We start from the raw sequence: 13946 nt of genomic DNA, 5'->3' as shown, positions 1-13946 counted from the left end.
CTTTTTTTTTTTAATTATATTTTTGGCCTTTTTGCCTTTATTTAATAGGACAGCTGAAGAGGGACAGGAAATGTGGGAAGTAGAGAGCAGGGGAAGACGTGCAGGAAATGGTCGACCGGCCGGGAATCGAACCGGCGACCCCTGCGACGAGGACTGTGGCCTCTGTATGTGGGGCGCTTAGACCGCTAGGCCACCAGCGCCCCCCGGAAGGCCAACTTGCCAAGCACAGATCGATGTAGTCGGAACATAGGAATATGAATGGATACATCGATGTAGTAGATGAATCGTTACACCCCTATTTGAGAGTCATGAAGACTTTAAAGAAGAGTGCTGGTTGTATTTACTCCGAGAGCTGCAGTTTTGGAGGTGCTCTGATCAATGATGTTTTCTTCATCTATCAGTGGTCATGATGTTACATCTGATTGGTTAAACTCTCACATGACGGAAAAAAATGAGTCTAAAGAAACACTTTCCATAAAATGATTCATATTAAACAGGATAAGTGGAATATAACTGGAAAGTAAATACAGCAGTGAGTCAGTCTCACTTTTCTTGGTGAGGTTTTATGGCGAGGGACGAGCGCTAGGATGACGAACAAAGTCCCTCTTCCCGCCGGTCTTACTGACCAGCTTTACATCCGTGATGACGATATCGTGGCTCACAGCCTTGCACATGTCATACACAGTCAGTGCTGCGACAGATACTGCCGTCAAAGCCTCCATCTCCACTCCTGTTCTGCCTGTAGTGCGACATGTTGCTGCGATGACCACGGCGTCCCGCACCTCATCCAGGTCAAAGGTGACGGAGGCGTGGTCTAAAGGGAGCGGGTGGCAGAGCGGAATGAGGGCCGAGGTCTGCTTGGAAGCCATGATGCCGGATAACCGCGCCACAGCCAGGGCGTCACCTTTGGCCAGCTGGTTGTCCCGGAGCAGCCGGAAGGCGGTGGGGCCCAAGATGACGGTGGCGCTCGCTGTGGCGGTTCGCCGCGTGGGAACCTTCTCTCCGACATCCACCATGGCGGCTCGGCCCTGATCGTCCGTGTGCGTCAGCTGTGCGTCAGTGGTTTTCTTCTGGTTAGTGTTGGAGATATTCGTGTCTGACCTGCTCGGATCACTCTCTCGCTGTCTGATTTTAAGGTCTTCATTGGAGCTCTTATTATGACACAGTCTTACATGAGTGTGTTTAAAAGGATTCTTGGCGTTCATTAGTTGTGTGCAAAACATCTGTGTTTGTGGGGTCCTCGGTAAGTGGCTCTTCAGAGCGTGTGGACCCCTGACTTGTGAGTACCTGAGACAGTCTTCGTTAATGACACTCCGGTTGTTTGAAGTCAAACTTGCAGTGAAACTGAGATCTTTACCAACCTCAGAGGAAGAAAGAGGCGTTACTGTGTGCGTCACGTTGGGTTTCTCTTTGTTGTAGTGTGATATGATGTGGATGCTGCCGCTGTTTACTTTTGCAGGGAGGCTAACAGGGGCTGCTTGACTTGGAAGGCACAAAAATCCCTCACCCCTCTTCAGGACTCTCCTGCTGCCTGACTGGCACATGTGAGGAGCTGTTGCTGCTGAGATGAGGGTGACATTTGTTAGCTGGGAAACAATGGGGGGATCTCTCTGGCTGTGCTGTGACGTGGACGTTTGGGATGTTGAACCTGTTGGAAAACACAAATCATTGAAGGGGAATTTTTCTCAGTAGAGAGCTACTTCCTATATTCAAATATATCATTTGGCAAAATGACTTAAAAGGTACAAAAAGTTTTGGGATTGCTGCAGAAGATTACATCCGTCTTACAGCCAGGAGAGAAGCTATCGTTGCTGCAAAGTAATCCTTGAAGCAACGTGAGTAACTGAGTGTGAGCGATTCGTACGTACAGCCATGTCACCCACCAATGAGGATCATAGGCCGGTTCTTCATCTGAGAGATGCTGAACATTCCTGAAAACACACACAGAAAACACAACATGGTCACATTCTTATATGATCTCTGAGTTTACCTCTACCACTGTGAGACATTACACAAATACCTGCATGTTGTTTCTTCTTCCTGCCCACTGCTGCTCCGATGATTTCAAGAAGCTCTTCTTCTGATGAACCGGAGCGCAACACGTCTCTCAGGGACACCTCAGAGTTCCCGAACAAACACACCTGAGAGAAGAAAGACAAGAAAAGGGGGACCATTCAAAACCCAGGATGAAGTCAAGAATGCTCCAAACCATGCCATGATGTTTGTGTCCCACACATACATGTTATTCCCCCAGGTAACTTTAATTTGCTTTATTCCTTTTGCAGAAAGGGACCACGCTTGAGCGTTCAAGATTCAAACCTGAATCAAGTTCAAGTCACCAAAAAGAATCAGAGTGGAGTCAGAGTCCAGTCCTTATGGTTGATACTATTATTATTAATCAGAAGGGTTACCACTGTGTCCTTTTCTACTATTCACTGTATGAAGCTAGACCTGGTCTGAGCCTGGACCAACTAAACCTGGACTAACTGAAACTGGACTGACTGTATGAACCTGGACTCACAGTCTTAACCAGGACTGACTATGTGAACCTGGACTGACTGTGTGAACCTGGACTCACAGTCTTAACCAGGACTGACTATGTGAACATGGACTGACTGTGTGAACCTGGACTGACAGTGTGAACCTGGACTGACTGTATGAACCTGGACTGACTGTGTGAACCTGGACTGACTGTATGAACCTGGACTGACTGTGTGAACCTGGACTGATAGTGTGAACCTGGACTGACTGTGTGAACCTGGACTGACTGTGTGAACCTGGACTGACAGTGTGAACCTGGACTGACTGTATGAACCTGGACTGACTGTGTGAACCTGGACTAACTGTATAAACCTGGACTGACTGTGTGAACCTGGACTGACTGCATGAATCTGGACTGACAGTGTGAACCTGGACTGACTGTGTGAACCTGGACTGACTGTATGAACCTGGACTGACTGTATGAACCTGGACTGACTGTGTGAACCTGGACTGACAGTCTGGACTGACTGCATGAACCTGGACTGACTGTGGGAACCTGGACTGACAGTCTTAACCTGGACTGACAGTGTGAACCTGGACCAGCTGCATGAATCTGGACTGACTGCATGAACCTGGACTGAATCCATGAACCTGGACTGAATCCATGAATCTGGACCGACTGCATGAACCTGGACCGATGGTCTGAACCTCTTCAGGGACCCTTATGGGATCTATTGCTGAGCAAGATGTGCAGCAGTTGAAAACACGGGGTAGCTCCTACTTGACGCTGAAGAAATAAAGACCTTATAATAAAAAGCGAACAAAAACTAAAAAAACTGTCTTTATCAACAAATAAGTCTGAGTTCTTCTGTCCATCTTCTGAGTCAGTCAGTGCTCCAGTCCAGGCCTAAGTCAGAGTCATCAGCGCTCAACACCAAAGGTTCCCTGTCCTGTAATCTAGAGTGAAGCTGACACAAAGGCAGAGAAGCTTTAAACAGAACATCTGTAGCTTTACCTTCAGGTTACCGTCTGCCGTGATGCGTAAGCGGTTGCAGGAACCACAGAAATGATCCGACATGGAGGTGATGAAGCCGACCTGACCCTCGAAGCCTGGCACTTTAAACGTCTGTTTGAAGCAGAAGAAGACTGTCAGGAGGTTTCTACGTGAAAGACTTCTCTGAAAACAGTTTCAAACATTCAAACAAACGACAGCACAGATGGAAACACTGACCTTGGCTGTGTCTGCGTGTCCAGTTTGAAGCATTTCCAGGTCGGGCCACTGCTGCCTGATGCGGTCCAGCATCTCCTGATAACTCACCATCTTCTTAAAGTTCCACTTGTTGCCTGCAAGGGAGGAGAGAAGGCCTGTGTGTCAGTGTGAGTGGAAAGGATGTTTATATTATTGTTACATAGCCCTGAGTGGAAATGCATCCTTACATTTTCTACACCTGTGGAGTACGACATAGCAGAAAGTAAGCACTCACCGTCGAAGGGCATGTATTCAATGAAGCGCACGTCCAGAGGCTTCTTCTCCGTCAGCGCCACAAAGTCCAGCAGCTCGTCCTCATTCAGGCCTCTCATGACCACACAGTTCACCTACAGAGGGCAGCACACAACAACAGGACTCTGTTCACTGAGCTGGACACTCGTCTCTGCAGAGGCTGTTATATTCCTGAGCGAACATCGAGATCCTCGGGGAGACATTTACTGTGAGGGGTGTTGTGCTTATATATTCAACTAAGCAGCAATTTACTGTAAACATCCTTCAAGTTGAATTCCAATCTGTTTATTTTATACATATTTCAATAAAAGAGCTTTCATTCATGTTGATTTTGGCCCCCTGTAGACACAGAGGTATGTCTTGTTACTTTGCTGATCTTGTCCTGTGCACGTTAAGAAAAAGATCTCAGCAGAAGTTAAAAAAGGAGCAGGTAAAAATGGTGGATTGTCTTGTTTGTTTCTGTGTGTCTCTTTGAATTTCACTCTGTTTCATTATGAGTAAAAAAACTTCACACAGGCTTTACAGGGTGGAGAGAGGGACAATTTACCTTGACGGGGTTGTAGCCCATTTCGATGGCCTTCTCAATACCCTCCATGACCTTTTGAAATCCTGAAAAACACAGAAATTAAATGAATGAAAAACTGTGACTAACACACAGAGTGATAAAAACTCTGCATCAAACGCTTCTTCGTCCAGGACACTGAGATATCCTGTTCTAACACGGGACTTCCACCAGATCCGTGTCCGGTCCGTCTGAGAGCTGGAGTCATGTGACCGAGGTTTCACCGTGGTAATCACTGAATCAAGGATTCTCCTCCTCCTCTCCTCCTTCATGTTGTCCTTCTGGTCCTCTGAAAACCTCTGATCTGTTGACTCCAGGCCTGGCTCCGCTCATCATGACGGTTTGTTGTTGTAGTTAAGTGAAATACGATCTGGTGATAACACAGAGTGTTTTATTCTGAAAATTAACCGGATGTTTTCATTTTGTTTTAGTGCCTGACTTCCTGTCCCGCTCCGTCTGCTCTGTTGAGATTGATGTGTCGTGCTCCGGCAAACATAGAAGTCTTGCGTCTCTGATCCGGAGGCTCCAACCTCCGGATCAGAGAGGCAACCGGAATGTAAGGGAGCGGAGTTAACACATTGACTAGAATAGAAACCTATCAGATATGGTGCTGTGACGGACTGGACATGGACCAGACACAGACCGGACACGGACACGGACACAGACCGGACACGGATTGGACACGGACTGGACACGGATCTGGTGGAATTTGGCCGTAATATGTCGTGATGTGTGATTCTAGAGCACAAGCTGAATGAAAAAGTCCAATAACTGTCCATGCATACAGTCCTCTCACATATTAATCCCTGATTTGAACCCACAGAGCTGTCCGTACCTTTCCGCCTCACGATGAACTCAAACTTGGCCGGGACCAAAGAATCCAGGCTGATGTTTATCAGGTCCAGTCCAGCGTCTTTCAGCTTAGGCAGAAGCTTGGCCAAGTTCATGCCGTTTGTCGTCACTGCAATGGTTCTCAGGCCCTCCAGCTTCCTCAGTTCTGCTGCAGAGATGGAAACAAAGAAGAGAAGGAAAGGAGAGAGAGAGAGAGAGAGAGAGAGGAGGAGCTGAGTACAAAGACACTTTTTAACACTGGAATACTGTGAAGTAAATAAGCCTTGTGGAGACCTGGTTAGATTGAAACACTCATATTGATTGCAAACAGAGGTTCCATCTGTACCTCACAAATATCAATGCAACTGTAGGACGTGTTGAACTGCCGTGCTGAGAGCGAGCAGGATGGCGACAACAGAAAGAAGCACACAGCTGCACAGAAACTGCACGCTGCTGAGTGCAAAGGAAGTTTTCATGCAGAATAAACAAACCGTGTCTTATTTTATGAATTTTACAGCACTTCTTTTTGTTTACAAAATCAAATACTTTGCATTTAGCTAAAACACTATCAGTAAATTGACATTGGTATTAAACGGCACGGCATAAACCGTGAAGAGAAGAAGCAGATATTCAGCCTCAGGAGAAATGTTAGCAAGCTCACGTCCAGTTCATATAGAAGAAGTAAACAAGCTGTCTAGTCTTCATTTGTCCCTCTGTTGACTCACAGAAGGTCTGACAAGACCACAAAACATGTGCTCAAACCTTTAGTAACATGGATCCACTTGCTAAACACAGACCTCCCTCATTCTCACCTCCTGTTAGATCAGTCCTTGGTTCATGTTTCCACTTAATGCATTTTACTCACTCCAGTAAACTATGATCAGGGTCACATGACATGACTTTATGGGGCTTTTTCCACACTATGGTCCACAAAGATGTCACCCGTCGGTCTCACTACATTGCTACCTTCATGTGTTTCATGAGAGGCTGAAGCTGCGTCATATTCAACAATTTGGATTGAGAAATTGAAAATGTGTGATAGTGCACCGTTAGACGGGGTGTAACAATTAATTTTCCCCTCCACATGTGCTTCACTTGAGGTCACGCGTGGAAAATGAGCTCCAACGGCTGTTAATCTGGGACAGAAAACGAATCATGTGAAGGCCTTGGAGAGCAAACTCTGATGCATCCACTAAATGGGTTCGCACCACAAACACTGACACACTCAGTACAGCAGATATAAGTGAGTTTAAAGTGCTGAAGAAAACTCAAACAGGTTGCTTCGTCCTGGGTTTCTGGTTTTAAAAAAGGAGAACAGCATGAAGGAGAATCGGACACACTTCAGAAATCATAGAGGTGTCTCAGTTTTGCGGCTGCAGGCTGACTCTGAGCTTCAATGTGTCATCATCACAACCTGAACATGACGTCAAAATACCCTCCACGACTTGAGTTCATGAAGTTTAATGCTCACTTAGAGCTTAAGTCTGTGCAGGAGGGATCAGGAACCAAAGTATGCTTAAACCTACGGGCGACACAGCAGCTATCCTGAGTGAAGCCCCGCCTCCTCTATTATAACAAGTGGAACATGTTTCAAACTGCAAACGTCAAATGCATCCGGATGTGGCTCCTGCTGCCTTCTTTCCTGGATTAGTGGAGTAGAGGAGGAGTGAGGAGGGAAACCTGTGAACACTAATTACAAAAATGAAAATGAAAGGGGACAGGGTGTTCGCAGTGAGGGGTCCGACACTCTGGAACTATCTGCCCGAGGAGATCAGGTCTGCTGAGTCAGTGAGCTTTTTTAAATCCCTTCTTAAAACATACTTTTATCGCAGAGCCTCCCGGGATTTTATCTGAATTTTATTTTATTTTAACCGTCTTAAGAAGTATATTTTAAAATAATTGTAATCCTTACAGTTCTTTTAGGTGGAATTTTATGTATTTTAAAATATGTTTGGTTTCTTTATCTTGACTTGTGTGTTTCTATGAACTGCCTGTTTTATTTTGCTGCCCATGAAAAGCACTTTTTAACTTGCTTTTTCAAAAACGCTCTACAAATAAAATAATTATAAAATTATTATTATAGTCATTGAAGTTTTATTAACCGTGAGTGTCTGCTTCAAATCAAGAAAGAATATCTGATCTCCTTTAAATCTAATGCAAGTAATTTATGTACCCTGTTGTACCTTACAGCTGAAGTGTGTTTTTTTATTTCATTTTATTCATTTATCTATTTTTTGTGTGTATGTGTATATTTATAAACAATTACTTTATATATAACCTATTTATTTTTGGTTATTTTTTGTCTTGTGTAATTTATTTAAAGTCATGACCACTTGTTTAATGCCAGTTGATGGCAATACTAGTGTTTTTGTTATATAAGAAAATGTGCAAATAAAGTGTTAAAATAAAAATATAAATGTAACCTTAAAAAAAAAAAAAAAAATATATATATATATATATATATATATATATATATATATATATATATATATATATATATATATATGTATATATCTTTCCTGCTGTGAACTGGGAAGCTTCCATATTGTCTATCTTTATATACAGTCTCTGGTTGAGACATACAGGCAGGAGTGGAAGCAGGAAACCAGATAATCAAAAGGTACTGTTTGACTTTTAAGATCAATATTTAAAACGTTATTGATCTATCTTAAGTTAAGCACCCGAAATGATGATGACCGCTGATAAGCTCATTATCTCCTTACTGATGATATCAAGCACATCAGGTCTGATGAGAGGCTCTCCTCCAGTAAGCCGGATTTTCTCCACCCCCTCCTGAACGAAGAGGCGGGCCAGGCACAGGATCTCCGAGGTGGACAGCAGCTGGCTTCGTGGTGTCAGCTTCACGCCCTCCTCCGGCATGCAGTACTGACCTGAAGAGGGGAACGTTTATTAGATGGGCAAAAGATGTCATGTGGGACTCAACCAAGACCTTGTCTCTTAGTTTCTTCAGGAGCCTCTGTCTTATTCCTGGGGTAGCTACAGTAAAAATAAAGAAAGGGATATGTCAAAATGTTTTATTCCCTTGTTAGCATTTCCAGGACCCTCATTTTGTGATTTGACCAAAACCAAAACCAATCAAAATGAGATACTCCAAAGAAATAACTGTAAGCCGTAAACAGATGTGATATGATTGCTCTCATGCTGTTGGAGGACCTGTAGGTTGAACCCTGTGTAAATAATTAACAAATACACACAGGGAACACAGAACATTTACCTGGTTTGACAATCAGAGATCCTGACCTGAACAATCAAAGGTAACACAAGCGCTGGCTCAGCTCGATACCCTCCTCATGCCGAGTACTCCTGAGCACAAAGTGAAACACTGTGTTTATAAGAAATCTGCTTTATTCATTTTAGTGCTGACCATGTCCCCTTCTCTGCTCGCACTTCACTTTCTTATCTGTCACTGTGACATGAAACACTTCCTGAAATCAGCACTTCTTTAAGACAGAAGTTGCAAAACGACCTCTGCAAAATCTCGCCCCCTGCCCTCATCAGAGTCTGACGGGTGTTTTTATGAAGGGCGTGGTTTTCCAGGGACATTTCCACCAGATCCGTGTCCGGTCCATCTCCGATCCTTCACAGCACCATATCTGATAGGTTTCTATTCTAGTCAATGTGTTAACTTGCCCTGGATCCGCTTTGTTGCGTTCCGGCTGGGTCTCTGATCCGGCATGTCTGAGACCTCCGGATAAGAGACGCAAGACTTCTAGCCGGATGCCAGGAGAACGACGCATCAATATCAACAGAGCAGATGAAGCAGGACAGGAAGTCAGGCACCAAAACAAAATGAAAACATCCGGTTAATTTTCAGAATAAAACACTCTGTGTTATCACCAGATCGTATTTCACTTAACTACAACAACAAACCGTCATGATGAGTGGAGCCAGGCCTGGAGTCAACAGGTCAGAGGTTCTCAGAGGACCAGAAAGACAACATGGATGAGGAGAGGAGGAGGAGAATCCTTGATTCAGTGATTGCTGCAGGAAAAACCTCGGTCAAGTGACTCCAGCTGTCTGGCAGTTCTGAAAACACAACGGACGGACGAGAGAGTATAGAGCCGGACCGCAGCGGATCAGAGACGGACTGGAAACAGATCTGGTGGTCTATCTGCAGAGGTCTCGTTCACATTAGACAGCTGTCACTGTTTCTCTCCTATGACCGTAGAGCTTTAACGTCCAGAGGTTATAAATCACAAAACCAGATCAATACCCAGCCCCACGTTTCAGCCTGTGTTTGAGGAATTTCTGATACGAGGGAAGAAAACAGAAATCATAACTTTTAATATTGAACAGTGTAAAGATGAGACTCACAGCGCAGGTTGCATTTTTCAGTCAGGGAGATTCGCAGGTAGCTGTGCCTCCGACCGAAGCCATCCGTCAGGAACGCTGAGAAGGGGAGAACGCTGTCGTCTCTGAGTCTCTGCTGGGATTAAAGACAAGACAGGGACGCTCAGTGATTCCTCTCACACATAGAAACAGCTGATGGTGAAGGTATAGTATCAGTGTTGTGTCTGTTTTGGATCAAAGATGAATTTAGAGTATTTCATCCTTATGTACACAGAATCGTTTAAAGTCTGTTTGTAGAAACTCTTCTGCAAAAAGAAAGATCAATTTTATTACTTCAAAGTTCAAACTAGAAAACAGTTTACAAATGAACCACTCCTGCAAGATTAAATAAACACAGTCCAGTCTAAATCTGGAGAAAAGGTTAATTTAAGTTAAGTTAAGTTTTCACTAAAGCAGTCACACTGAGACAGGACGAAGCACGTGTTTTAATGAACAGCTCCTGACCTTTGACCGTCAACTGAGAGCTGCAGTGAAGTCAGACGATAACAGCACAAAGGTCAGCACGAGACTCAGTACAGGGTTACACACAGTGCACTTTATAACAGCACATAATATGCTGATGTTTGTGTGAGTCTCAGTGTTGCAGAGTGGAATTATAATCTGAAGCTATAACATGAAATCCACCGTTGTTTTAAAATATGAAGGTGGAAAACTGAGATTTACTGGTACCTTAGTGTAAAACCATATCACACCATTGTTTGGACTTTAAAGAGACTTTCTTGTTTGTGTTTTCTCTTGTAACACCTCACTTTGCTTCTAAAATAGTCAATCATCATGAGACTCTCTGATGTTGCCCTATTAATATGCATGCAAATGTTTGAATCATGGTTGAATGTTAAACATGTGCCTAAAGAGGAGTGTGTTACTCCTTCAATCTGATTTTTTTTTTTGCAGTTTTTTTATTTGTCAGACAACTGGAATAGTTTTTGTACGCATTTGACATCAAACTTTATAATCATTAATATGCAAAGATATTTCAGTAGGGGTGTAACGATTCATCTACTACATTGATGTATCCTTTTATATTCCTATGATCCGACTACATCGTTCTGTGCTCGGCATGTTGGCCTTCCGGACGACATATATCGATCAAACATCGTTTTAAAAGGTAATAAATCAATTGTATCCATACTAGGAAATAACACATTGGATTTAAGCACAGCAGACTTTATATGGATGTGTTGTTTTTTTACACTTTTAATGATAAAGACGTTAAATGTTCCTCAATTCCGGCTGCCTGTCTGTGACGCCATCGCCACGCGCCAGCAGACAACGAAACATAGCATGGCGGATGGCAGAGGAGAAGTCGGCGAGCCAGATCTTATCAAGCCACCATTGCGGTCCAGCGTGTGGAAACACTTTGGCTTTTGCAAAGACGGAGATGTTCTAAAGAAGTCACTCGCTCTTTGTAGGATATGTAAAGGTCAAGTAAAGTGCTACAGCAACACGACAAATCTATCCAACCACCTACTAAGGCGCCATGGGATTTCACACAACGTTTATATCCATAATTAATTTATCTCTTATAAGAAACAACAGGAAACTAGGACTGTCCAATATCAAGGTATTTATCTCACAGTCACACTGGCTAAAAAGTTACTGAATCGATTTCAAGTCGCTGAATCATTTCGGCTCGTATCGTTCTAAGTGAACCAATATCTTCCTTTAATCGTATCGGCAACCACGAATCATAATCGAATCAAATCGTTGTTAAAAAGAATCGTTACACCCTTAAATTACAGAGTCTCAAAGTAAGGAATCTGCATGCTTACTTTGTGCAAAACTGCAGAGGAAATCACTGATTATACATGCTTTATAATTAGGGATGCACTGATCCTACTTTTTAGTAGGGATGCACCGATCCGATCCTGGTATCGGATATCGGCTAGATCGGACTCCAAAAGCTAGATCGGATATCGGTGACAAGGGGCCGATGTATAGTGCCGGCCCAAATGGCAGATCTATTCATCTCGGTTCAATGTCTTTCTGTGTTTACAACAGCCATGCAAGTGTCCTACGTCATCAGTGCCGGCCAGTCTGTGCATTTTTGCCTGGTGGAGCATGATGGAGGATAACTACAGAGGCTCTGCAGTTTAGGTGCATGTCACGCTTCTTTTGCTAACAACTCCACCGGAAACTTGCAACATGTGCAGCGCTAATGTTTCGACGCATGGCAGTCGCTCTGAAAAATATATTGGAAGCCCAAAGGAAGAAGTTTACATCAGCTGTAGCCGACTGCAAAGAAGCAAGAAACCTTCTATTAATGGATTCAAAGTGTGAAAAAACGGATAGGTTATTGGATTTAATTGTTCTGACAAAGTCAGAAAAGCCTGAAGTTGCCAAAACATGATTCTATCTTCACATTAAGGAATAGAGATTGTTAAATCAATACCAGGATCGGATCGGCTAGTATCAGTATCGGCAGATACTAAAGCCCAGGTATCGATATCGGTATCGGGACCTAAAAAGTAGGATCGGTGCATCCCTTGTTCCAAGTGCAAAACCAGAGGCTGGAATCCCTTCATTTCAAGGATCCGGAACAATTAAATCCAATAACCTGTCAATTTTTTCACACTTTGAATCCATTAAACAAAGGTTTCTTGCTTCTTTGCAGTAGGCTATAGTTTTAAACACAGAAACGCATAGAACTGAGATGAATAGATCTGCCATATGGATCGACACTATATATCGGCCCCTTGTCACCGATATCCAATCTAGCTTTTTGAGCCCGATCTAGCCGATATCCGATACTAGGATCGGATCTGTGCATCACTATTTATAATGTAAAGTAATGTGTTTGTGCAAAAGGTCTCATAACAAACATAATGCATGAGAATGGAAATTATAATGCTAATCACTTCTTAAAAACAGCCTTACTAAGTGGTGTTTAATAAAGAGCCGTTTGGAAGACGATAGATCCGACTCTTCTGAACTGAGTCGCAAAATCTTATCCCAGAAAAGAGCCGAAATTCCCCCGAACAGACACAACTTGTCACCTAACAGGACAGGTTAGCTGGGGACACCAGAGACTAGCATGTGGTTAGACATTAGAGAACCTAAGCCCTGAGAAGACCTGATCAGAGGTCTGTGTAAGTTCATGTTACCTGTCTGGAGGAGCTTTTCAAAGCTGCAGGGAAGTTAGAAGCAGACAAAGTCGAGTCACCAAGTTCAAGTTCATTTTCCTTTTGCGTCGCACTGGAGTAGAGTCTCTGGATGTCCCCGTGGACACTTTGTAAAGGTTTGTTCAGAGTTAAAGTGTTCAGTCGGTTCAATAAGCGGCAGCTAACAGTGCTGTGAGTCGCCATGTTTAAGTATCTGTTGGCACCGAGCTGGTCTGCTGTTTACAGAGCTTCTCTGCTGCTCTGCAGTCAAACATGTCAGTTAGCCGTGATGCTAAGAGGGGGCGGGGTTATGACAGCCAATAACATCAACGGACGTTTGGCTGATGCATTCTGGGTAATGTGGTCCAGTGATAAAAAAATAAATTAAAAAAAAGCGTCTAAATAGTTATATTTTCAGTTTCTCTGTCTCAGTTCTAAATGTTAAATTCTAATTTTAAGTTAATTTTAAAAAAACATGACGAAAAGTGTTCAGTTGACTGTAGCCGTCATGAAAACTGTAGTTGTTTCATGGACTTCATTGAAGTGACTATTTTGAAGGGACAGGGCCTTCTCTGTCGCTGCCCCCACCCTCTGGAACTCTCTCCCCCAACACCTCAGATTCTCTCCCTCACTCACCAAATTCAAATCCGGACTCAAAACACACCTATTTAGAAAGGCTTTTAAACTATAATTGATTGATTTTTTTTTTCTTCTTGTTTTTGTTTATTTGCTGCCTTGCTTTTCTTTGCTTTTTTGCACTGTTTTCCTTTTGCTTTCCTATTGTATAATTGTATTTTACTGTAAAGCGCTTGGAGAACCTTTTAAAGCGCTTTTATAAATAAAATGTATTATTATTATTATTATTATTATTTTAGATTTATTTTCCCTCATGTTTCCTGATAGCAATTTAACATTTTTCATATTTTGTTTTTGTACAAACTAAAAAGACAAATTATCTTTATTTCTTAACATTTGCAAATATAGTTGCAAAGTCAGATAAATCAACATGAAAACATGTTTTTTTCTAGTTAGTTGAATAGTTTTTCTCCCAAAAATATGTTAGTCATTAATTTGGATTAATGTCATGGATATATAACAT

General features: G+C 42.9%; 1 protein-coding gene across 5 annotated transcripts; it reads right to left on the bottom strand.

The window, feature by feature from the left end:
• Positions 1 to 469: 469 nt before the first annotated feature.
• On the bottom strand, positions 470 to 13154 carry mocs1 (molybdenum cofactor synthesis 1). 5 transcript variants are annotated; one of them, XM_034675316.1, is made up of 11 exons: positions 12851 to 13154; positions 9711 to 9822; positions 8099 to 8266; positions 5380 to 5544; positions 4530 to 4591; positions 3966 to 4077; positions 3713 to 3825; positions 3497 to 3607; positions 2021 to 2141; positions 1869 to 1931; positions 470 to 1648 (listed from the first exon to the last, which is right to left on the bottom strand). In XM_034675316.1, exons 1-10 carry the CDS (start codon positions 13049 to 13051, stop codon positions 1876 to 1878), a joined length of 1221 nt encoding a protein of 406 aa, XP_034531207.1. In that variant the 5' UTR covers positions 13052 to 13154; the 3' UTR covers positions 470 to 1648; positions 1869 to 1875. The 5 variants fall into 5 exon arrangements, with proteins under 5 accessions (XP_034531207.1, XP_034531204.1, XP_034531208.1 ...); XM_034675313.1 differs by having other exon boundaries at positions 1884 to 1931; XM_034675317.1 differs by having other exon boundaries at positions 9711 to 9819.
• Positions 13155 to 13946: the final 792 nt, after the last annotated feature.

This window comes from Notolabrus celidotus, chromosome 22 (assembly GCF_009762535.1).
Source record: "Notolabrus celidotus isolate fNotCel1 chromosome 22, fNotCel1.pri, whole genome shotgun sequence".
NCBI lineage: Eukaryota > Metazoa > Chordata > Actinopteri > Labriformes > Labridae > Notolabrus > Notolabrus celidotus.
This window is presented reverse-complemented; position numbering and strand designations above follow the sequence as displayed.

Excerpts from the sequence above, each read along its gene's own strand:
- mocs1 (XM_034675313.1), bottom strand. The coding sequence starts at position 13,051 with ATGGCGACTCACAGCACTGTTAGCTGCCGCTTATTGAACCGACTGAAC. Across the intron at positions 4,592-5,379 it reads GTTCATCGTGAGGCGGAAAG|GATTTCAAAAGGTCATGGAG; the intron begins GTACGGACAGCT and ends TGTGTTTTTCAG. Across the intron at positions 4,078-4,529 it reads TGGGCTACAACCCCGTCAAG|GTGAACTGTGTGGTCATGAG; the intron begins GTAAATTGTCCC and ends TGCCCTCTGTAG.